This window comes from Heteronotia binoei, chromosome 4 (assembly GCF_032191835.1).
Source record: "Heteronotia binoei isolate CCM8104 ecotype False Entrance Well chromosome 4, APGP_CSIRO_Hbin_v1, whole genome shotgun sequence".
NCBI classification, from domain to species: Eukaryota; Metazoa; Chordata; class Lepidosauria; order Squamata; family Gekkonidae; genus Heteronotia; species Heteronotia binoei.
This window is the reverse complement of record NC_083226.1, coordinates 21,954,244-21,978,653: the sequence shown is the minus strand read 5'-3', so window position 1 is coordinate 21,978,653 and position 24,410 is coordinate 21,954,244. Positions and strand designations below refer to the sequence as shown.

The 24,410-nt window shown below is 44.1% G+C and overlaps 1 protein-coding gene across 2 annotated transcripts; it reads right to left on the bottom strand.

Annotated features, from left to right (window-relative positions):
* Nucleotides 1-10,283: 10,283 nt before the first annotated feature.
* LOC132570360 (olfactory receptor 2A5-like) lies at nt 10,284-15,547 on the bottom strand. Of its 2 annotated transcripts, XM_060236918.1 has the most exons (2): nt 15,533-15,547; nt 10,284-11,207 (listed from the first exon to the last, which is right to left on the bottom strand). In XM_060236918.1, the coding sequence occupies exons 1-2, from the start codon at nt 15,545-15,547 to the stop codon at nt 10,284-10,286; spliced, it is 939 nt and encodes a 312-aa protein (XP_060092901.1). The 2 variants fall into 2 exon arrangements, with proteins under 2 accessions (XP_060092901.1, XP_060092902.1); XM_060236919.1 differs by lacking the exon at nt 15,533-15,547 and having other exon boundaries at nt 10,284-11,213.
* Between the last annotated feature and the right edge of the window lie 8,863 nt (nt 15,548-24,410).

The following is a 24,410-nucleotide window of genomic DNA, read 5'->3' as shown; positions in this document are numbered from 1 at the left end:
CAAATTTACCACTTGAACCAGAATTAAAAAAGTTTCTCCCAGTGTACAACTAGAACTCCTAAGTTAAAAAGTTTCTGCTAATGTACAACTAGAACTTCGTTGCCAAAAATGTGTTGTCTGCAGTTGTTAATAGATCCTTCTCATCTTTAAGCTAACACGGAGAAGTCTTTCTGCTGGGAAGGAAGTTGTGTGTCATCTAGTCATTGCAAGAGAGTTATCTACTTCTTGGGTAATTTCTCTCCTAAGCAGGGGTCGTTTTGCAGAAAAATAGGTGGCGGAGCTCATCCAAGGATTGTTATGCAGCTGCAATACTATTCAATGGACAAGGAGGTGGAACTCTCAGAAGGAGGAGGAGGAACTCTTCAGAAAGGTTCAGGAGCTGTGCTCCTGTGAGCTCCCACTGAATCTGAGGCCTGCTCCTAAGGGAGATGTAAAATTAAGGAGATGTAAAATTAGATATTTTCCCCATAATTTTTTGTTTTAGTTTTATCATGCTATATTTCAAGACCTCTGAGCTCAGAAGATGTTTTCCAGGGATTTTTAACTTGCTGTTTAGGGTTGCAGGCAGGGAATGTGCCATGGTATAGCCCAGTTTTGTCAGATCTCAGAAATTATACAGAGTCAGAGCTTGGATGGCTGACTGCCAAGGGCGACTCTGCAAATGAAGGCAATGGCCAGCCACTTCGGCCTCTCACTTGCCTTGAAAGGGCCTTGCTCAGGTTGCAACTTGACTGCTCTCATGTTGCATTCCCAGGAAAATGGTTTGCATTCTACCATCCTGCTCAGTTGAGGTTGAAGCCTTCCAGCTGTGGCAGAAGTCTCCTTAAAGGGCTGAGCAGAATAGTAGGCTATGAGACGTAATCTGCTGGAAAGGAAGGTCTTCAACATAGTCCTTGAACATTTTAGATTCCTCTACAATTTTTCTAAGTCAGATTTGTAAAGGTTTGATAGCAGCATTTACAAAATGTATCAAAAATAGATTTGACCATCTAGTGATGGATTTGACCAGCTAGTGGAAAAAAAAAAAAAGACTTTGGCTTGTGGCTTGGGAATTTAATATACAAGAATATCACAATTAACATATTGATAGGATATGCCTAGATTTTCAACCAATGTCTTAACACCTTTGTATGCGTTTATGGTATGGCTGTCTATGGAATACTGTGTACTGTCCTAGTCAATGTAAGAATATTTGTAGCATGCATAAGGTGCAGAAAAGGGAAACCAAAACGATCCAGGAGTTGGAGCACCTTCCCTATGAAGAAAGGGTATGGATGTCGGGATTTTTTAGATTAGAGAAAAGATGATAGGGTCATATAAAATTACATACAAGGTAGGAAAAATGCGAAGAGGGAACCTTATGTCTCTGTCCCATGATAACAGAACTTGTGGGCACCTGGGGAAGTTGATGAGCAGCAGATTCAGGACAGACAAACAAATTAATGAAGTATTTCTTGATTCAATCAATCAATATTTATTTCAGTCAAAGACCAGAACAGAACAGCAATAAAGGAAGACAACAAGACAACTCATAAGAGTACAGTCCATGAAATCAAGGCTCTTCCAAATATTTCCTCTTACAAATTACAATGTAACAAAATCTTACAACTGCCTGAGTTATTGAGCTCTGTGTTATCTTCTAATAAAAATTTCTGAAGTACCTCAGTTCTAAAATTTATGTAAAACTCCAAGGGTTTGAATTTGTTTAAAAGTGGGGTAATTAGGCGCAATCTTTCCTCTTGATAAAGTTCACAGTGGAGAAGGATATGAGAGACCGTTTCAACAATTTTTTCTGAACAAATACAACATCGTTTCTGCATTGGTAGATGGGAGAACCTACCAGCTAATACTGCAGATGGAAAAGCATCAAGGCGAGCCCTTGAGGAAGCCCATCTATCTATGTCTCCCATATGTTATATTTGACAGTAAGGAGCGGATGTATAATCTGGCCATGATTTTAATCTGGAATAATTTGCGGGGAGCAGTGCTTTATCATTTTGGAGCTCAATGTCACTCAGTCTCCAAAATTCCAGAACTTTTGCTTCATTCATGCCCCTATCAAAAAGTTCTGGATTCAGCCCAATCGATCTGATTTTTTCAATAATCTTAGCACACCAGAAAGGATAGGGGTCTGCTGCAAGTAAAAAATGGGATTAGGCCCTTTGGCTTTAAGTGAACTCTTAACCAAAAGCAAATCACAAGATTCCACATTTTTAGCTCTACTCTTGATTCAAAAAGTGATGGCCTTGTGGAATCCAATGCCATAGGAGGTGGTAATGATGGCTATAGCATTATTGGCTTTAAAGGGGATTAGGCATCATCAAAGGAGACAGGTCCATTGATGGCATCTGAGACCTCTGAAACCTGTTTATAGTCTCAGGGTGGGTCATCTCGTCGGCTACTGAAAGCTCAGTTAGATGGACCATGTGTCTGATCCAACACAGATGCTCTTGTGTTCAACATCAACAAGAGAAGATTTGAGACATGACATGGAAGCTTCCCTGTTAACTACATAGAACCTATAAAATTGAAGGAGTTGGTACTCAGTCATAACTAAAATCTCAACTTTCTATTGGGATTTTCAAAGCTTTTCTCTTAACCCTGTTCTGGTCTGTTCACTCTATCATTAGCTTCCATGGTCTGCCCCTCCCCCATTTTCTACCTTGTGTGCAAACTGCATCTTAAAGATCTATCATCAGGAAATTTTATGTCCCTCTCTCCATGTTCTAACGTGCCCTTTGGAAACCTTTCTGTTTCCTCTGCATTGACAGCCGCTGATAGGTTATAATAAATATTTCATATTATAATTTCATGTTATAATAAATATTTCATATTTATGCATGCAAATAAAAGATAATAATAACTGTTTACCTTTCTTGCCTTAGTCAATTGGTGTCCCTGAAGTCCTTTGGTCTGTCATCGAATCTCACAGTCTTCAGTCCTCTTCTAAATACAGAGTTGTGGGTGCTACTGCAATATATATTCCATACTGAGTATTTTTGGACAATGAACCTCCATTTGTATTTGCAATCACATCCACACGGTCAACACAAAATGTTGCAGTGGAAATGACAAGTCTCATTTATGTCAGATCCAGCCCTCATAACAAATGAGTTCAACGCCCCTGTTCTAAGCTTTTGGTAAAGGGTCAAATGATCATACAAACAGCTAGAAACAAATATCTGAAAAGAGTCTGCTAGAGAGGGATCCTTCTTGCATATCATTCAGAGTCTGATCCCTCTTAAAACCCATCTCCTGCCCTGATGAGGAGGAAGATTCTATTTACTACAGCCTACATGGTGTAAGATGAGGGTATCTGATTAGGATACGGGAACACCAGCTTCAAATCCCCACTCTGCTGCGGAAGCTGGCTAGTTGACCTTGGGCCAGTCGCAAACTCTCAGTTTAATCTACCTCACAGGATCCAGTGGAAGAGTGGAGAAAAAAATTAAGCTCCTTTGGGTCCCCGTTGCTTGGGGAGAAAAGTGGGGTATAAATCAATAAAGAAATGTATATACTTTATAGGTTTCTAGCTTTAACCCTTCCTTTGGACATATCTGTTCATTGCATATATTTTCCTGTTGTCGCTACATTATTTCTGCCATTTCTTTCCTGCCTTGAACTCTGTATTGTAGCCAATATACGAAAGTCATTATTTCTGTAATCCTAATCCAAGACCACTGCTTCTTAGATGTCTCATCCTATTGTTTGTGTTGACTTACACTGTGCAATCTGTTTTGCGTCTCAGGGAGAAAAGCAGACTATAATGTTAACACAGGAAAAGAATGAATAAAATGATTACAGTTTGAAGCAAGACTTCAAAATATCCTCTCGTTTTATAAAAAGGAAGAATAATATCTATCTATCTATCTATCTATCCATCCATCCATCCATCCATCCATCCATCCATCCATGCATGCATGCATGGCATGGATCTAAAATTTGGGATCATCGTTTGCTATTGTATTTTGTTCACTTTTTGTAAAAGTGGCAATTCTTCAGTAAATAAAAACTTACCTGCTGATATTGGTATTATTGTAAGCATGACTTCCATTGCAAGCCGTTGCAGAGTACTTCAGAGAAACATATCCTCATTAGGTGTCCGGGGACAAGGAAATGCCTTCTGTCTACTTTTAAGTTTGTATCAGTTCACAGCATGACTGTAGTTCAGTGGGAACACATAGAATGTGACTGTAATGCTGTGGAGACACAAGGAACTTTGCAAGTCATAAGATTCCATCCCTTGTTTCTCTGTTTAAGAGGAATTCTAAGCAATGCTGTGAAAGACCTCTTATACGGTGGAGATCTGCTCCTGGTTAGACTAAACATAAGGGAGTAGCACGGGCTGACTAGTTTAAGGCAGCACCGTATATGCTCATGGAGAGGAAACAATAATATCCAGGAAGGGTCTACCTGGTCCGAAACCTCGAGTCTCAATATGGCTGCCAATCCCCAGATGCAGCCATGAAATCTCTCAACATTGCAACTGATCTCCAAAGATCAATTTCTCTGGAGAAAATTGCTGCTTCAAAGGGTGAAGTCTATGGCATTAATCCCTGATGAAATCCCTCCCCTCCCCCAACCCCATCACTCAGTTTTCACTCCTCAATCTCCAGGAATTTTCCACCCTGGAGCTAGCAACCCTAAGTCTCAAAGGAGTCAGCAGCAATCTTCTGTAAGACACACACAGCTTCCATTAAGGTTGCCAAGTCCAATTCAAGAAATAAATGGGGGCTTTGGGGGTGGAGCCAGGAGATTGGGGGTGGAGCCAGGAACAAGGGTGTGACAAGCATAATTGAAATCCAAGGGAGTTCTGGCCATCCCATTTAAAGGGACAGCACACCTTTTTAAATGCCTTTCTTCCATAAGAAATACGAAGGATAGGGGCACCCCCTGGTCCAATCGTTTTGAAACTTGGGAGGTATTTTGGGGAGAGGCACTTGATGCTATACTAAAAATTTGGTGCCTCTACCTCAAAAAATAGCCCCCCCCCAGAGCTCCCAATACCCGCAGATCAATTCCACATTATTCCCTATGGGAATCCTTCTCCATAGGGAACAATAGAGTGCCCAGTAGACATTTCCCTCCCCCCACCACGTTTTCTAAAGTGGGGGGAGGGCCTCCAAACCAGGGAATCCCCTGCCCCCTCCCTCTCTCTCACACACAAATACTTACTGGGTCTTGTTCCTGCAGAACTTTACTTCCTCTGAAAACGAAAGCAAAACAAAGGGAGGGGCCCTTCTCCGACGAAACTGTTACTGACCTTTTGCCATGAAGCCCTTCCTGTTTCCTGCTCAGCCTTAAAGGCACACATTTTAAAAAGGGACCTGTTTGCAGGTTTCTAAGCCTGCAGGAGCTCTAAAACTATATGATGACTGTGGGGGCGGGGCTTCCCCCACCGGCCAGCTGGCTGGGGGAGGGGGGAAGCCTGTAAAAATGGGGGATCCCCTGCTGGGACCTGGGGATTGGGAAGCCTAGCTTTCATTCATTGATTCCTCTAAGGCTTTTCTCCTATCATATTTATTTTAAAGGCTTATATCCCTCTTAAATCCCAAGGAAGACCCTATGTCTTCTGGAGCTATGAATTGAGATGCAAAACATAAGAGGAAGTTCTTTCGGGCAACATGGTGATGTCACTGACATTGCTCCGTAATTTCACCAGAAGTGACATAGACATCTTGTACCTCTCTGTCATAGCAGTCGCTTCCTATGAAACCCCAAAATGATGTCATTACATTGGGGGCAAAATAACACGTAGAGGAAGCCGTGGAGTAGATATCCAACAAACAAAAAAGAGGCACACGTCCGAAAATTACTGGAAAATTAGTGTAGTAAAAATACTTATTGGTAAGTGTACAAAAGATACAAAAATTGAAGCGTTCACAAAGTGTAGTAATACATGTGCATAATAATTTTGTATTACAAACAGGCTGCAGAACACTACAGCGTGACTGTTAATGGGGCTCCCTAGATGGGAGCACATTCAGCCAGTACTGAAAGAGCTGCACTGGCTGCCTATTGTGTTCCGAGTCCATTTCAAGGTGTTGGTTTTGTCCTTTAAAGCCCTTTATGGTCAGGGGCCTGCCTGTCTACAGGACCGCCTTTCTCCACATGTTCCCCAGAGAGCACTGCATTCAGTGCTACTGTCCATCCCCAGACCAAAGGAAGCCAGGCTGTGTTCCAAACGGGCTAGGGCTTTCTCGGTGGCAGCTAGGGTTGCCAAGTCCAATTCAAGAAATATCTGGGGACTTTGGGGGTGGAGCCAGGAGACATTAGGGGTGGAGCCAAGATCAAGGTTGTGACAAGCATAACTGAATTCCAAAGGGAGTTCTGGCCATCACATTTAAAGGGACAGCACACCTTTTCAATTCCTTCCTTCCATAGGAAATAATGAAGGATGGGGCACCTTCTTTTGGGGCTCATAGATTTGGACCCCCTAGTCCAATCTTTTTGAAACTTGGGGGGTATTTTGGGGAGAGGCACTAGATGCTATACTGAAAATTTGGTGCCTCTACCCCAAAAAACAGCCCCACCAGAGCCCCAGATACCCGCAGATCAATTCTCCAGGATTTTCTATGGGAATAAATCTCCATAGGGAATAATAGAGTTCCCAGCAGACATTTCCCTCCCCTCCCCCTGCTTTCTGATGACCCTGAAGCGGGGGGAGGGTCTCCAAACCGGGGGATCCCCTGCCCACACCTGGGGATTGGCAACCCTAGTGGCAGCACCAGAAATGTGAAATGCCCTCCCAGAGGCCATAAGGCCCTGTGGGGTCTTTCTCAATTCCCCAGGGCCTGCAAAACTTAACTATTCCGACAGGCCTTCAACATCTAAACTGGGAGAGAACTGCCACCTCACACCATTGAGGAGCTACGAACATTTTAGGATCACTAACAGCAAAAAAGAAAGATCCCACCATATCAGAGTTGTACAGCACCACAAAATGTTTTAATTGTATTTTATTGGTTTCAAATTGTATTATGAACAGACTGTTAGCCGCCCTGAGTCCACTTGCGGAGAGGGCAAGAGAAAAAATTAAAGTAATAAATAAGTAATGAATAAATAAACAAACGGACTCAGAAATCTCAAATAAATTTCTCTAGTCCCACTGCAAGTCTCACAAAGTTCATATCAGGATCTAATCCATAGTTTAGAGATAGCAAGTGGGTAAAGAAGTAGCAACAACCCCCCACACGTTCCAATGATGGGGCTGTATGCTAGATCGGGCCATTTCACTGGTCTGCTTCATCGGATATTCAGGTTGGTGTAGCTCTGCTTCAATCAATTTATAAATAATTCTTACCACAAGTCCCGCAATGCTGGCTCCTATTGGATGGCCAGCTGGCTCCTATCCTCAAGCTCCTAATACAAATATATGTACTTAAGTGTTATTAAGTGAATGAGAGAGCTTGAGGTAGAAGATGTAGCAGAAGGACACATTGGGTTGGTACTAGTGGCTGGTAACCCTGGAAGAAACATGGGAAGTATTACTCCTGAGGAAGTCCATTGACGAAATGAGCTTACATCCAGGTGCTCATAGGACTTTTTTTGTAGTATGGGAATGTGAGGATTGGACCTCTGTTACAATATGATGTATAAAAAGATAATACGAAGGTTTTTGAATGGTTTTATTAAACATTGTTACCCAGCATATCATAGTAGTTGTTTCTTTTGTTGTTTATCTCATTAACTATGAATACCTTTTTTTATCTAATAATCTCAGAAGGTGGCTTGGGACATCTGAAGCAGAGCCTTGAAGGATGACTGTACAGTCAGGGTGGTTTGCAAGGAACAGATGGTTGTTCAGTATGCTGGTCCCAAGCTATGTAGGTCTCTATAGGTCAACACCAGCACCTTGAATGGTGCCTAGAAGTAAATGGGCAGCCTTTGTAGATGGGCTGAGACTGAAGTGATGTGGTCACCATGACCCACTCCAGTCAACAGTCTGGCTGCAGCATTCTACACTATCTGAAGTTCCTGAACACTTTTGAAGGGCAGTACTATTCAAAGTGCATTGCAGTCATCAAATCTTTTTTTTTTTTGCTGTTCCATATTTTATTCAAAATTTACACATAACGTAATAATCACATACACAACTCAAACATCTTTAGATAAATAACAAAAACAGTGATGAGGTTAGCAGTTACTCTCTATAACATCTAATTGTATGCAACAATTCATTTCTCTCTCTCTTTTTATTTTCCCTTCTTCGCCCTCAGTTTTTGGTCTCCTACCATTTTTTCTTAAATATTATTTACATTTTCCATTTACATTCATAAAATTTTGACCAATTCTGTACCTTCTTCTTACATCATTGAGTGTTAAGCAAATATGTAAATTCATCAACTTCGACTATCTCCATTATCTTTACTATCAAGTCATCTATGGCCGGAATCTCTTTTTTCTCCCAGCATTGCGCAAAAAGAATTCTTGCAGCAATTATATGAATTAACATATATTTTGTTGTTTTGTCCATCTTAGTAAAAAACATATTCAACAAGAATAGCTCAGGCTTGAAAGGTATTGTCACTTTCAAAATTTTTTGCATTAATTCATGGATTTTTGTCCAGTACCTCTTAGTAACCCTACAGGTCCACCACATGTCGTGTAATAGGTACCAACTAGGGGTGTGCATTCGGTCACTTTTTTTAACAGTTGAGTTTGTTGGCCTTTTCTCAGTGATCTGTTTGGATCTATTCTCTGTTGTTGCTGGTTTTGCACCCTGTCCTGTTGTTCCTTTTCCTGGTTCTGGTTTTGGGGTGGGTGGGGTAAAAGTTAAGTTTCTTTCTGTCACATTTTTTTTTAAATTACCTTTGGTTGGTGTGGGGGTTGATGTGTGGGCTGTGTGGGGGTGGGTCACTTTCATGTTTTATAGAGTTATTTTTGGAGTCTGAGGGCGCTTTCGGTTTGACTAGGGCCACTAAATAGGCTGCCCCACTAATAAGGGTGGTTTTAGGGATTGTGTTTGAGAGTTGTGTTGCTTGGGGCAGGACTGGAGAGCTGGCATCTGTAGATTGTGTGTTCTGTGACAGGGAAGCTGGCACCTGGGTGAGAGACCCAGAACCAGCATGCTTGTTGTGCTTGGCCAGCTCTACCCGCTTTGTTTGGGGCAGGGCTGGAGAGCTGGCATCTGGGTTTGCTGCAGCCAGGTCTGCAGAGCAGACCTTGAGCAGATTGTGTTTTGTGTGGCAGTGACGTATATTGGTTCCAGGCCAGCAGGGTTCATACAGTAGATAGATGGATGTAGTGCATTTGGGTCCTATAGAGATTCTCTGGTGTGAAGTTAGGTTTGGCTTTGGGTGCCCCAGGAATTGGACCCCCTGGCCCAATCTTTTTGGGACTTGGAGGTGTTGTAGGGCAGAGTCCCCTGCAGGTTCCCTGCAGTTTTGGGGGCTCTCCTTTAAACCCCCTGCCCCCCAGTAGCCTCTAATTATGCCCTATGTTGCCATTGATTTCAATGGCCCATAGGGTATAATGGTGGGATAGGGGCACCCTCTTTGGGTGCCCCTGAAATGGAACCCCCTGGCCCAATCTTTTTGGGACTTGGGGGGTTTGTAGAGTCCCCTGCAGGTCTCCTGCAAATTTGGGGGCTCTCCCTCAAACCCCCTCCCCTCCAGGTGGCTTCCAATATACCCTATTTTGCCATTGATTTCAATGGCCATAGGGTTTAATGGGGCCGTATATTCAGAAATAGCCACGCACCTACCGTATATGCAGCTATTCTGAGTACTGGTATTTGGAAATATACAGTATCCCGAATTTTTTGGCCCTGTATATTTCCGAATCTGATTTTTTCTGAATTTTTTTTTTGCACACCCCTAGTACTCACCTGCTTTTCATACTTCCAGCATAAACTGAATAACCCCAAATACATTTTTGCTAGTTTGTTCCGGTGTTCTTTGCCACCTATATATCATTTTAAAGATATTTTCTTTATATGACATCGATCTTGTCATTTTAGCATTTGTCTCCCAGACCTGCTCCCACTTTTCTAATTCCAGATTCCTATATTTTTGGCCCATTGGACCATCATTTCTTTGACCTCCTCATCCTCACACCCCTTCCCAATGTAGCCAATCCTCCAAGAGCTTACAGGGCTCTTAGTACAGGGCCTACTGTAAGCTCCAGGAGGACTGGTTACATCAGGGGGTGTGGTCTAATTTGCAAAGGAGTTCCTGATACAAAAAAAGGCCTGGACATGGCACAACCAATCTTCTAACTGGGCGGGACAAATTGGGAGGGGGCATTGCCTGGTGTGAACCCTCTCCTAGCTACAGGCCTGGTCAAGAAACTCTGCAACGCTGCAGCATTTTTATCAAGGCCCCTTTCACATCCTTGTTCCTCAGACTGTATATCAAGGGATTGAGCATGGGGATGATGACGCTGTAGAAGAGAGAGACTATTTTGTCCTTTTCTGCTGAGCGGCTGGACGTGGGTCTCATGTACATAAACATGGCACTGCCATAGAAGAGCACCACCATAGTAATATGGGAGCCACATGTGGAGAACACTTTGCCCCGGCTGTGGGCTGATTTCATTTTGAAGATGGCTCTCAGGATGCGGACGTAAGTCATCATGATGAAAGAGGTGGGAGTGACCAAGGTGAAAATGCACCCCAAGGAAGTGACATTTTCAATAATTTTAGTGTCAGTGCAGGCCAGCTTCAAGACCGCTGGCATTTCACAGAAGAAGTGGTCAATTTGATTGGGACCGCAGAATGGCAAGCGCCATGTGAGAGAAGTGTGTACTACTGGCAACAAAAGACCACTAACCCAGGATGTTAGAGCGAGTGTGAAACACACTCTTTTGTTCATGAGGAACGTGTAGTGCAAAGGGTGGCATATCGCCACATACCTGTCATATGCCATGACGGCAAGCAGAATGCACTCAGTGATAGCCAAGGTGAGAAAAACATGCATCTGAACAGCGCAACCAATCAATGAGATAGTTTGTCTTGGGTGCTGGAGGTTAGCCAGCATTTGAGGGACAGTGCTGGAAGTGTAGCAGATGTCCACACAGGAGAGTTGACTCAGGAAGAAATACATGGGAGTGTGAAGTCGAGAATCCAGCCAAATAAACGTCAGGATGATTGTGTTGCCTGCCAGTGTGATGGTGTAGATCACAGAAAACAACCCAGAGAGTATGAGGCGGATCTTCAGGCTCTTGGAGAAACCCAGTAGGAAGAATTCAGCCACAGAAGTTTGATTCTGCATGCTAGCTTTCCAGTTTCTGTGCAAGAGAAAGTGACGTGTTACCATATTGATTTAAACAGTGCTTTTTTTGTAGAAAAAGCTCAGCAGGAACTCATGTGCATGTTAGGCCACACCCTCTGACACCACCCTGCTGAAATTGCTTTCCTGCTTTTTAAAAAAATCCCTGGATTTAAATGATGTGTATGAAGAACCTGCTTTAAAACCCTGTATAGTTAATGTCAGTGATATATAGTTTCTTAACAACTCTATGGTAAGTGTACAAAATGTACCTCAGTGATTCCTCAGACATGTTGACCCTATGGGCACTTTGGAGGTTTTGAGCAAGAGTAGGGGATCCTGTCACAAAATGGCTGCTGTGAGAGAAAGGACCTGTACAAACTGGCTGCCACGAATAATAATAATAATAATAATAATAATAATAATAATAATAATAATAATAATAATAATAATAATAATAATAATAATAATAATAATTTTTAATTTATATCCTGCCCTCCCTGCCGAAGCAGGCTCAGGGCGGCTTACATAACATAACATAACATAACATAACATAACATAACATAACATAACATAACATAACATAACATAACATAACATAACATAACATAACATAATATAAATACAATATTTCCAGTAATCAGATAATAAAGAAACAAATTACCCCATTAAAACAAAAAAACAGAGCATCAATAAAACAAATTTAAAACACAGATCAATTTGGTGCTACACATACAACATAGCTTGCATAGAGATGGAATACTACTTCCACATTAAAAAGCCAGCTGGAAGAGGACGGTCTTACAGGCCTGACAGAACTGGTTAATGTCCCGCAAGGCCCGCACCTCCTCTGGCAGCTGGTTCCACCAATGGGGTGCTGTAACCGAGAAGGCCCTATCTCCTGTTGTTTTTAATTTGACCTCCTTCGGCCCAGGGATTGTCAGCAGATTTTGGGAGCTAGATCGAAGCACTCTCTGGGGAACATATGGGGAGAGACGGTTCCTAAGGTAGGCAGGTCCTCGGTCATATAGAGCTTTAAAGGTAGTAACCAGCACCTTGTATCGGATCCGGTACACAATTGACAGCCAATGCAGTTCCCGCAGCCCAGGCCGTATGTGCTCCCACTTAGGGAGCCCCATTAACAGTCTGGCTGCTGCGTTCTGCAGTTTCTGGGTCTGGCACAGGGGCAGCCCCATGTAGAGGGCATTACAGTAGTCTAACCTCGAGGTGACCGTCTAACCTCGAGGTGACCATTGCATGGACCGTTGCCAGGTCATCGCACTCCAGGAAGGGAGCCAACTGCCTCGCCCGTCTCAGATGAAAAAAGGCGGATTTAGCAGTGGCTGCTATCTGGGCCTCCATTGACAAGGAAGGCTCCAGTAGTACCCCCAGGCTCCTGACCCTGCGCACTGTTTTCAGTGGCGCACCGTCAAAGACTGGTAGGGGAATTTCCCTTCCTAGACTGCCACAGCCCGGGCATAGGATCTCTGCCTTCATTGGATTCAACTTCAACCCACTCAGCTTGAGCCAGCCTGCCACGGCTTGCATCGCCTGGTCCAGCAGCAACAAAACGTTGTGAGTTTCTAAGACAATTTCCCTTCTATAATCGGGCCTGCTGTTTCCAAATGGGTGCTCCTAGAAGACTCAAAGGTGATGCCTCCTGGTTTTTGTTTTAAAACGCTTCATGAGCAAAGACAGGGCCAGCTATTTGCTTTGGGAAGCAGGAGTCACCAAGGCACTACGCTGGGGATCACAGGAATACGTGATGCTTTTATAACACAAAATCTATCACACAACTAATTCACATCCATGTTTCCTTATTGAACATGCACATTTTCAGATAAAGAATCCATACATACAATCCCTCATCTAACAAATACAATAACTTCTCAAATTTGGATCAAGGTGAAAATGTTTTGTAATAATTTTCTAGGATTCCCAGGTCCTCTCTGGCTACTGGCAGGGGTTTGATTAAGGCTCAGATTCAGCGGGAGCTCACAGGAGCACAGCTCCTGAACCTTTCTGAGAGTTCCACCTTCTCCTTCCCACCTTGTCCATTGAATAGTAGGTGCAGCTGCATAACAATCCCTGGATGAGCTCCACCATCTATTTTTCTACAAAATGACCCCTGGTTTGAGGGGTACAGTGGCCAGATCCTGGAGATTTAGGAATGGAGCCTGGGAAAGACAGCACTTCAGTGGGGTATACTGCCATACAGTCCACCTTCCAAAGCAACCATTTTCTCCAGAGGAACTGATCTCTGTAGTCTGGAGATGAATTGTAATTCCAGGGGATCCCCAAGTCCCACCAGATGTCTCATCTAGATAGCTTGCTGTCATGGTCAGGTACACTTCTCTTGAATAATGGTTTAATTGTGTACTGTCTCTTGTCAAATACATTTTTGAATGCAGTCTGGAGCCAACAGTAATGTGTCTTTTATCCTGTCTTGGGGCCACACTGCTGCTGGTAAGGTCTTAGTTTGGTGTAGTGGTTAAGTACACGGATTTTTATCTGGGAGAATTGGGTTTGATTCCCCACTCCTTCACATGCAGCTGCTGATGTGACTTTGGGTCAGCCACAAATTCTCTCAGGGCTGTTCTGCTCAGGAGCAGTTCCTGTCAGAGCTCTCTCAGCCCCATCTTCCTGTCTGTTGTGGGGAGGGGAAGGGAAAGGAGATTGTAAGCTTCTCTGAGACTCCTTTGGATAGTGAAGGACAGAGTATAAATCCAATCTTCTCCTCCTCTTCTTCTTTTCCTCTTCCTGCTCTTCCTCCTCCAATCCCCCGCAGTGCTTCTTAAGAACATAAGAGAAGCCATGTTGGATCAGGCCAATGGCCCATCCAGTCCAACACTCTGTGTCACACAGTGGTCAAAAAACCCAAGTGCCATCAGAAGGTCCACCAGGACATGGGCTTGACTTGAACCCAGACTGTGGCTCAGAGGTAGAACATCTGTTTTGCATGCAGATGGTCCTAGGTTCCGTCCTCACCACCACCATATAAAGGATTTGGCAACAGGTGATGTGAAAGATCTCCATTTGAGACCCTGAAGAGCCTCTGTCAGTCCATGTAGACCATACTACCTACCTACCTACCTACCTACCTACCTACCTACCTATCTGTCTGTCTGTCTCATATATCATCTATCTACCATCTATCTATCTACCTACTGTTAACTTCCATTATAATGTATCTGAGGAAGTGTGAGTGCACATAAAAGTCCATACCTTGACTAAACCTTTGTTGGTCTTAAAGGTGCCACTGGACTCAAAAAATCTGTTCTACTGTTTCAGACCAACATGGCTGCCCACCTGGATTTTTGGTTATCCCAATTAAAGGAGAGCAGGACTGCAATCCTAAACACACTCCATTGAACTTTCAAAGAAGAGCTAGATATAGGATCAAGCTGTTCTTGTGCATACTCATGGGCATTTATTTGGAGTGAGACCAAGGGAGCCCTGTCAGACTTACTTCCCAGGAAATGCATCTGTGATGATTCTGCAAGTAGAAAGGCCTAGTAAACCATAAATAAATACGTCTCTTTTTATTTGTTTATTTATATTCCGCCCCTTCCCCCATTTGCGGGCTCACAGCGGAGTATATCAAATAGAAATAAAATCACAATAAAATCATAATAAAACCAATTACAACATGATATGACAGCAAGGTGGTATAGCACAAAATGGTACCATCGAATGCCATAAGAATTATTTCCATTTTATATAAAAACATGCATTAACTCTGCTGCAAATGGTGCCTCCACTACCTAACCCCTTTTAAAGAGGAAAAGCCACTTTGGAAGGTGACAATTGGAACCAGAGAACCACTTCTCTACTCCAAAGCACCCTTGTGACTTTTGATCCACCTGAAATGTACTTGAAATTTTTGCAAGGAAAATAAGAGATCACTAGGGGGTGATTTGAAGTAAGAAAACAGTGGGTGTGTGGAAAGCATTAAAAGAGCCAGTTTGGGGTAGTGGTTAAGTGTGCGGACTCTTATCTGGGAGAACCGGGTTTGATTCCCCACGCCTCCGTTTGCAGCTGCTGGAATGGCCTTGGGTCAGCCATAGTTCAGACAGAGATTGTCCTTGAAAGGGCAGCTGCTGTGAGAGTCCTCTCAGCCCCACCCACCTCACAGGGGGGGTCTGTTGTTGGGAAGGAAGAAAAAGGAGACTGTGAACTGCTCTGAGACTGGAGTGGGCAGGATATAAATCCAATATCATCATCATCATCATAATCACTACCACCTACTGTTACTAGGCTTCCCTTCATGTACTACCATTACCCATGCTTGATTATAACAAATAGTTCACTCAGACTAAGACTTTACCTGGCGACATCAGGCAGGAAGTGATGCTAGAATGAGTCCATCCGTGTCTAGGTAGGAGAAAAGTGATAAAGGTTTCACTTCCCTTTCAGGCATTCTATGGTCTTCAGCCCAGTAAGTCTCACAGTATACTCCAAGCAAGGGAACAGCACAGGCCACATAGAATTCACTTCTTGTCCAACCTGCTTTTAACTGGTGAATGGAACAGGAATACGTCTGGTATCTCAATGCTCAAAGGATTCGAATAGATTATTTGAAGCACAAGGAATGTCTTACCAAGAGATTCCTCAGAGACCTTGTCCCAGCTTCCCTCCTTGAAGTATTCCCCCCCACCACCTTGAGACCAAATACGAATATTCCGCTTGGGGCTATGTTGCTTTCTAATTGTATCTCCCGGCTTCAGTATAGGGAGACAATTCTGTTTAGAAAGAATATCATCCAGGGTGTTATCTGGATGTTTACAGATTTTGATGTAACACAAATTTGTGTCATAATAAGCGAAAGTTCCAATATGCTCTTTGATTCTTGAGTCTTTGGCAATCTCTGCTCTGCCATGAAAACTTCTAGGTGACCTTGATCATGTACTCCCAGCCTAACCTACCCCACAGGGTTGTTGTGAGGATACAATGGAGAAGAGAAGAATGATATAAGCCACTTTGGGTCCCCATGGAGAGAAAGGTGGGGTATAAGAGAAGTAAGTAAATAGATAAAACTTGGTCCATGTTTTCCCTGTTCTGAGATTTTGCTAGTGGTGTGTATCCAACAAATGTCAGCACAGTTAATCTCCAACTAACCAGCTTTCCAGCCGGTTTGGGGTAGTGGTAAAGTGTGCGGACTCTTATCTAGGAGAATCAGGTTTGATTCCCCACTCCTCCACTTGCAGCTGCTGAAATGGCCTTGAGTTAGCCATAGCTATTGCAAGAGTTGTCCTTGAAAAGGCAACTGCTTTGAGAGCCCTCTCAGCGCCATCCACCTCACTGGGTGTCTGGTGTAGGGGGAGAAGATATAGAAGATTGTAAGTGCTCTGAGTCTCTGATTCTGGGGTATAAATCTGCAGTCGTTGTCATCTTCTTCTTCTTCTTCTTCTTCTTCTTCTTCTTCTTCTTCTTCTTCTTCTTCTTCTTCTTCTTCTTCTTCTTCTTCTTCTTCTTCTTCTTCTTCTTCTTCTTCTTCTTCTTCTTTAAGGTTCATTGCATATGAGTTAGGCTTGTCATTCACTCACCCACACTCAGCCACAATGCCCTGCCCTCAATGATTTGAGGCTCCAGAAAAGCTCTTGGCAGGAACTATGGCATGCACAGGCATCACAATAGGAGAAATCCTTGCTCAGGATGAAATCTTGCTCATCTTTTAATACTATTTTTATACTATTTGATCTTTGATATGCGTTTAAGCAATCTTAGCATCTCTGTATTTTGATAATACATTCTTGCTTTTTTGGAAAAAAATTGTGACTTCTAGAAACCAGCTGAGCAGTAACAAACATATTCAGTTCCAATTTTGGATATCTCTTGGGAATATCTACCACATAATTTGGGAGAAAGTTATCTGGACCAAGAAGTCAATGAACATTTTAAACTAAGAGTAAAGTAGAAATCATTCTCCTATCAGGTGTTCACAGGGTAGTAAAGTTTGAAATTCAGTATTCCACATTCCTCTTTTCTCCATTTGTCTTGAGTAGCTGTGGCTTTAATGCTTTGGTTTTTGTCCTTTTCTCATATTAAGTCGCAGTCCTCTTGCCTTTCCATTACAGTTTAACAAGTCTCATCCAAGGTTTTTTTTGAGCAGGAATGCACAGGAACGCTCAATGGCTCGATGTCAGGAGGTGTGGCCCAATATGCAAATGAACTCCTGCTGGGCTTTTTCTACAAAAAAGCCCTGTGTGGAACAATGGTGATGTCAGGGGGCGTGACCTAATATGTAAATGAGTCCCTGATGGGCTTTTTTTTTTAAAGTGCCCTGGTCTCATCTATAATGAATAAGAATGAAGCCATAATTTTTCTTAGTGAACACATTATACAAGAGTTCTCTAACTTTTATAAGAATTTATATACTCCTCAAAATTCAGAGAGAGAGATCAACGATAAATTGTGAGCACAATTAAATATAACCCAAGAGACAAAAGAAGATGAAAAAGTCTTGATCTGTCAGTTTTGGAAGAAGTGAAAACAGCTTTGGGGCTGGATCCAATCATCCTCCAAAGAGCCTTCCTTCAGCCTAAGGAGTGGTAGGATAGGGGCAGGATCATCCCCATGGTACTGATACATAAGAACAAAGCACCTGATCTCAATGGTTTTATGGCTGAATTCTGCAAATGCTCTAGAGGTTGAACTATGAACCCCTGGGTAGGGATGTGCAAAAAAAAAAAAAATCGGAATTACACGGATTCGGAAGTGCACAGGGAAAAAAATTTCGGATTCCCCATGCGCTACTGAATACCGTATTCGGAATAGCCGCATATACGGTAGATGCACGGCTATTACCGAATATACGGCCCTATTATACCCTATGGGCCATTGAAATCAATGGCAAATAGGGTATATTTGAAGCCGCCTGGAGGGGGGGGGTTGAGGGAGAGCCCCCAAATTTGCAGGGGACCTGAAGGGGACTCTCCCCTCCAACCCCCCCAAGTCCCAAAAAGATTGGGCCAGGGGATCCCATTCCAGGGGCACCCAAAGAGGGTGCCCCTATTCCATCATTATACCCTATGGGCCATTAAAATCAATGGCAAATAGGATATAATTGAAGCCGCCTGGAGGGGAGGGGGTTTGAGGGAGAGCCCCCAAATTTGCAGGAGACCTGAAGGGGACTCTCCCCTCCAACCCCCCCAAGTCCCAAAAAAATTGGACCATGGGGTCCAATTCCTGGGGCACCCAAAGCCAAACCTAACTTCACACCAGAGAATCTCTATAGGCCCCAAATGCACTACATCCCTCTATCTAATCTATGAACCCTGGGCCTGCAGGCCTGGCACCAACATAAACCCAGTTGCCAACCTCACTGCCACACAAAACACAATCTGCTCAAGGTCTGCTCTGCAGACCTGCTTGCAGCAAACCCAGATGCCAGCTCTCCAGCCCTGCCCCAAACAACACGGGGAGAGCTTGTCAACCACAAAAAGCCTGCTGGTTCTGGGTCTCTCACCCAGGTGCCAGCTTCCCTGCCACAGAACACACAATCTACAGATGCCAGCTCTCCAGCCCTGCCCCAAATAACACGGGGAGAGCTTGTCAACCACAAAAAGCCTGCTGGTTCTGGGTCTCTCACCCAGGTGCCAGCTTCCCTGCCACAGAACACACAATCTACAGATGCCAGCTCTCCAGCCCTGCCCCAAATAACAAGGGGAGAGCTGGCAAACCACAAAAAGCCCGCTGGTTCTGGGTCTCTCACCCAGGTGCCAGCTTCCCTGCCACAGAACACACAATCTACAGATGCCAGCTCTCCAGCCCTGCCCCAAATAACAAGGGGAGAGCTGGCAAACCACAAAAAGCCCGCTGGTTCTGGGTCTCTCACCCAGGTGCCAGCTTCCCTGCCACAGAACACACAATCTACAGATGCCAGCTCTCCAGCCCTGCCCCAAATAACAAGGGGAGAGCTGGCAAACCACAAAAAGCCCGCTGGTTCTGGGTCTCTCACCCAGGTGCCAGCTTCCCTGCCACAGAACACACAACCTACTCTATAAAAACAAGAAAGTGACCCAGCCCACACACACCCTCACCAACCCCCACACCAACCAGAGGCAATTTAAAAAACCAAAACAAAACCAGCAGAATCACAAAAGGCCAAGTGTTAAAAAAAAGTGGCCTTTTCACCAACAAGAAAAGGGGGACAAAAGTGGCCTTTTAAACAATGGAAATTAGGCCAAACAGCACCCGCCCCAAGAACCCAAAGAAAAGAGTAATAGCAGCAGCACAGCAGCAACAAATCAAACACTGAATACTTTTAAAACAGTAAAAAATTAACTTTTAACAATACAGGAACTTTGCCACCCCCTCCCCCCAAAAAAACCCTTCACCCTAACCCCAAGAAATTAAAGCCACCCAAATCAGGAGAAGTAAAAGGACACTGCACTTTTAAAAGTCCTCTCACTAAATTAAGATATGGGCAGATTGGCAAACCCCCCCACCCCAGGCCCCCTCCCCAAGCAGAAACCCCAAATAAGCTACCCCACCACCACCCAAATCTGGATAAGTAAAGGGACTCTAAGTCTTTAAAAAAAGTCCTTTTACCAACAATAAATAAAAACAAGAACCCAAAAAGTGTTTTACCTTGTCTTCCAGGGAAGTCTGAGTGAGAGAGCTGCAGCAGCTTAAGCAATCTCTTACACACAGCATGGAGGAGTCAGCCAGGAAGTGAAGACTCCTTAGAAAGCCCTTCAAAGCATGCATTTCCAATGTATTTTACAAATGCATGCTTTGGATTGGCTGTTGGGGCTCCTCTTCCCCCTTCCCCCTCCCCCCTCCCTGATCCCAGGGATGTTAAGGCAGAGGCGGGAAGGTGCCAAAGGAGCTCCTTTGAAGCTCCAGAAGCTAATTGCCGCCTTTTGTTTTGAATTGACAGCTGTTTGCTTATGAATAGCTATTTGTAACTACACAACGAGCCTATTCGGCTGCCGTGTAATGGGCGCTTATGGAAGTCGGCTGCAGGCTATTCCGTATGCGGCCGAATCAACACTGGTTCGGCTGTAAATATGGCTCGGCCGAGCCGAATGCACATCCCTACCCCTGGGCCTTACTTGTGAATAACATTTACTCAGTAAAGGAGTTTCCTGTTTCTTGGAAAGGAGGTTTGTTTTAATAACAAAATCTGAAAAGAATAAAAACCTTTGCTCTGATAATGATGATTATAATATATTGGCTGTTTTTCAGTTGGTGAGTCTAAAAATAGAACATTGTTCATTTTGAGCCATCCGTCTTCATTCTAGACTGTGTGACAACCATCTTACTCATAAGACTAAATATTTAGAGGGAAGATGCTTTGTGTTACATTTGAGTTCCTTGATATAGAAAAGGCATTTGATTGTCTTGAAAGTAAAATTCTACTTAAGAACTTAAGTAGAATATGCAAAGGAGCTCCTGCTAGAATTCCACCCCTGCTTAAGATTGTATACATGGGGACATTGTATGGTATGTTATGACTTGATCTTGTCAGACCTTGAAAGCTAAGCAAAACTGGGACTTGGATGGGGGACCACCCAGGAAGACTCTGAAAAGGAAAGCAACAGTAAACCACCTCTGCTTCTCACTTGCCTTGAATGTCCCTTGCTATGGTTTTGGTTGTGACTTAACAGCACGTGAGTACATAAGTTCATATGCAAGACTGAGTACAAATTAATTTCTTTCTGAAGAATTAAAAATCTCAAGAGCAACTAGGCAAACCTGATCCCTCTCTGCCATACAGCCCCCTCTCTGCCATGCTAGAGCAAGGAGGCAGGGCCATGATGGACAAGGCAGCCAGAACCAATCAGGATCTCCATGCATGGGGCTGAGCCAAGCACACCTCAGAGCCCAGGGGCGGAAAGGGGTGGGGCCAGAGTTGCTGGTTCCATGTCCGTTACACTCCCAAACACTCGCTTAAAGGGACCAAGTCCAGTCACAAATCCCTGGGCATCTGACAGTGTTTGCATGGGGCCCAGCATTCCCCCCATGGCCACCCCAAGCTGGCCCCCTGTCCACATGGGGCACAGGCCTTGGAAGGGGAGACGCCATGGATAGTCTGTGCAACCATGGGAGACCTTGGTTCACTGGTTACTGTGCTTTTCAGCAGGATGACCTCACAGCTGAGGGTGCCATCATGCCAATCTCCATGCTTTCCCTGTTGACAGCAGAGCAGGAGGGGAGTGGAGTGTTGTGCAGGGGCCTGAAGCACCTTCGACTGGTCCCCCAGCAGCCTCTTGATGCACATCTTTTTCTTCCTGATGTGCCTCATGACTGTAAGCAGCCCTACCAGGTGCCTGGAAGACACTGTCATAGATGCTGCCAGTCCTTCCATCCACTGCTGACCCCTGGAGAAGGCTTTGTGCCACTCTTGGTGGCTCTCCAGCAACTGCCAATTGATTGCCACCCACATGGAAGAGAGGATGGAGGGATAGGCACAGCCAGCCTAGGCCACATGCCTAGTGTTCAGGCAAGGGGCCAGAATCCCTCACATCACTTGGGGCACCAGTAGCTACACCACCCACCTCACCTCTGGAGGATCAGGCTGGCTTCTGGCTTCTGCATTGCCCCCAGTTCCTGCTGCTCAACTGACATTGAGTCTGCCCACTGCACCTCAGCTGCTGGCCCTGAAAACTCAATGATGCCCATTATCTGCAGGATGACCAAACCACCTGCCTCAGCTCACCTTGTGGAGGTCAGAGTGCGGAGGTGGTCCATGACATCAGCTGTGAACACTGGAGAAAAGGGCCTGGGGGCATCAGCCCAAGGGGGCACTCATAACATTGCTTTTGGGTCACCACCCAGCCTCACAGTCACCTCATCTCTGTTGCTCCCTGCCTCTGCAACTTGGCCACTGAATCCTCCCATTGCTCAACTCCATCTCTTGGGTGTCCTAGCACAATGGGAAGGTGCCTAGGTCATCGGTTCTGGGGTCATTGACAAGCACTCCAGCAGTTCTCCCATAGCCAGAGTCCATGTATCCTGGGACTGGACTGGATCACACGATCCCAGGACATATCCCCAGCAGCAGGGCAGATAGCCCCCTCCCCCATGACTGCTTTTGCTTAAAAAAATGGCATTGGAGTGAAGACTGAAACCCCTCTCCCACCATTGCAAATCAGGTCAGGGGATCCCTGACTTGACTTGAGTCAAATGAGAACTGTCATGACCCCTGAGAACATGACAAGAAGCTAAGTCTGCTGGAGTGGGGGGAACCTTCTGCTTCATTTCCCAGAGGGTACTTGGCATATTTGTATGTTTGCTAACAAAACAGACATTACCTTCATAAAGAGTACAGTGGGTCATTCAAGGAAACATTCAAAAATACCTCCTTCCACCTTCAGCCTCCCGGGGCCGGCCCTGCCACTAGGCAAACTAGGTGATTGCCAAGGGCCCTGGCCTTCTGGGAGTGCCAAATCGGATGCCCCATGTGACTTGGTGATGTTATCATGGGGGGGGGGGGGCGGCGGTCCCAGAAGTTAGCCTCCAAGAGTAGTACCACTCAGCCACAGTTCTACTGCATGATGAGTGTTTGAACAGCCTCTTCTGCTTGCACCTGTTTCTAAGGATTCATCTGAACTCCCCAAACAAGAAACTAATTTCAGTTTTTCTCCTTGGTAAATATTCATGCTTTATTTCAGTTAGCTGTTAAGGGTCAATGTTATGTCCAGCGAACGAGGAGTTAGAAAATCTTTTTTCTTTTCTCTTCATTTCTGAGACATGAGAAGGTATCTCCAGCTTCCCTCAAATGAACTTTGAAATGAGGTCCCGGGATCTCTTTTAAAATTGCAGAATGTTTCCTTCAAAGATAATTAGGAATTTTTTTTTAAAAAAAGAATGCAGCCAAGACTATCTCTGTAGACCGTCTCTCTTAATCATTATCTTTTCTGCAGCTTGGGTCTTCAATTCCCTCTTAGAAGGATCCTCCAGAGCATGAAATAGAAACATACTGTAAATATAAGACATTGCTAAAATGCTCTTCTTGCTGCAGAATAATGGTGTTGCCAGCTCTGGATTTGGGGGCAGAAATCTGAATCCCTGACTCAGAGACTCAGCAGGTAGACTCAAAAGTACACCATAGCTCTATTTTTTTTTTGGGGGGGGGGAGGGCCTTAAGTCCAGAGTCTCAAATTACCTAACTGCACCACTGCTCTAGCATTGCCATCTTGACTTGGAGTGAAGGTGTTAGTTAAGGTCTTATTGGAGGTCCAAAGAAGCAGCATTCCAATGAGAGTGAAAAATTTGTGCGTTTCTTCCAGGCATTGGTAATCTGGGCAGGCAGGTTCAGGGAATGCTTAAGTTAACCTTTGTTTTAGTTTCTTTTGTGAATAGCTGGAATTGTATGCATGTATTAAATCTCTTTTGTCCTGTTCTTGTCTGTACTTCAGTATTGCTTTCAATATAAAGCAGATTTCACTGCCTTTTATTTTTCATAAATGAATAAATGTCAGGTTTTATGGGGTCTGCACTAATCCCATTATCACCTTTGATAAACATGAATGAAATTTTATTACGGCATCCAGCCAGAGCAATCCTAACATTTCAGCAAGGGACACCAGAATAAAATATTGCAAGGCATAGAATATACAATGTATAAATAGGAAATATAAAATAGATATAAGAAATTCGCTTTAAAAATTGATTTACAGTTTTACAAATGAAGCCTTGTAATGCTTGGGGGGGGGGAGCTGCAAAACATTTGAGCAGAGATGATGGGAGGGAGAGGAGAGAAATATATATACATAACCAGTCCAATCAACACCTTTATAAATTAGATTTCAGTTGTTGTAAATCCCATTATTTGCCTCCAGCATCTGTCTCTGATCTCCAGACCTTTATCAACAAGGCACTCTAAGATGCCTCCAAATTGTTGGATGGGCATGAACTGACTGACAAACTAGAGTTCATCATAAATTTTGGTGTGCTGGTGGTTCATGAAGCAATGTTCGTGAACTAAGAACTGTTATGAACTTTCATGAATTTTGATGCAGTTTGTAGTGGTTCGTGAAAAGCAGAAAACAGGAGCTTAAACCCTTTCTTCTCTTCCCGAAAAAGAGCTGTGGGCAACAGAAAACAGGGGTTTAAATGGCTCCAAGCTTGGGGCTAGCTGCCAAGAAAGCCCCTTTAAGCAGCTGAGTCAGGGAAGAAGCTTGCTCTGCATGGTTCAACTATTTAAAGGGGCTTTCTTAAGAAGCATTGGTAACTGAAGAAAGCCCCTTT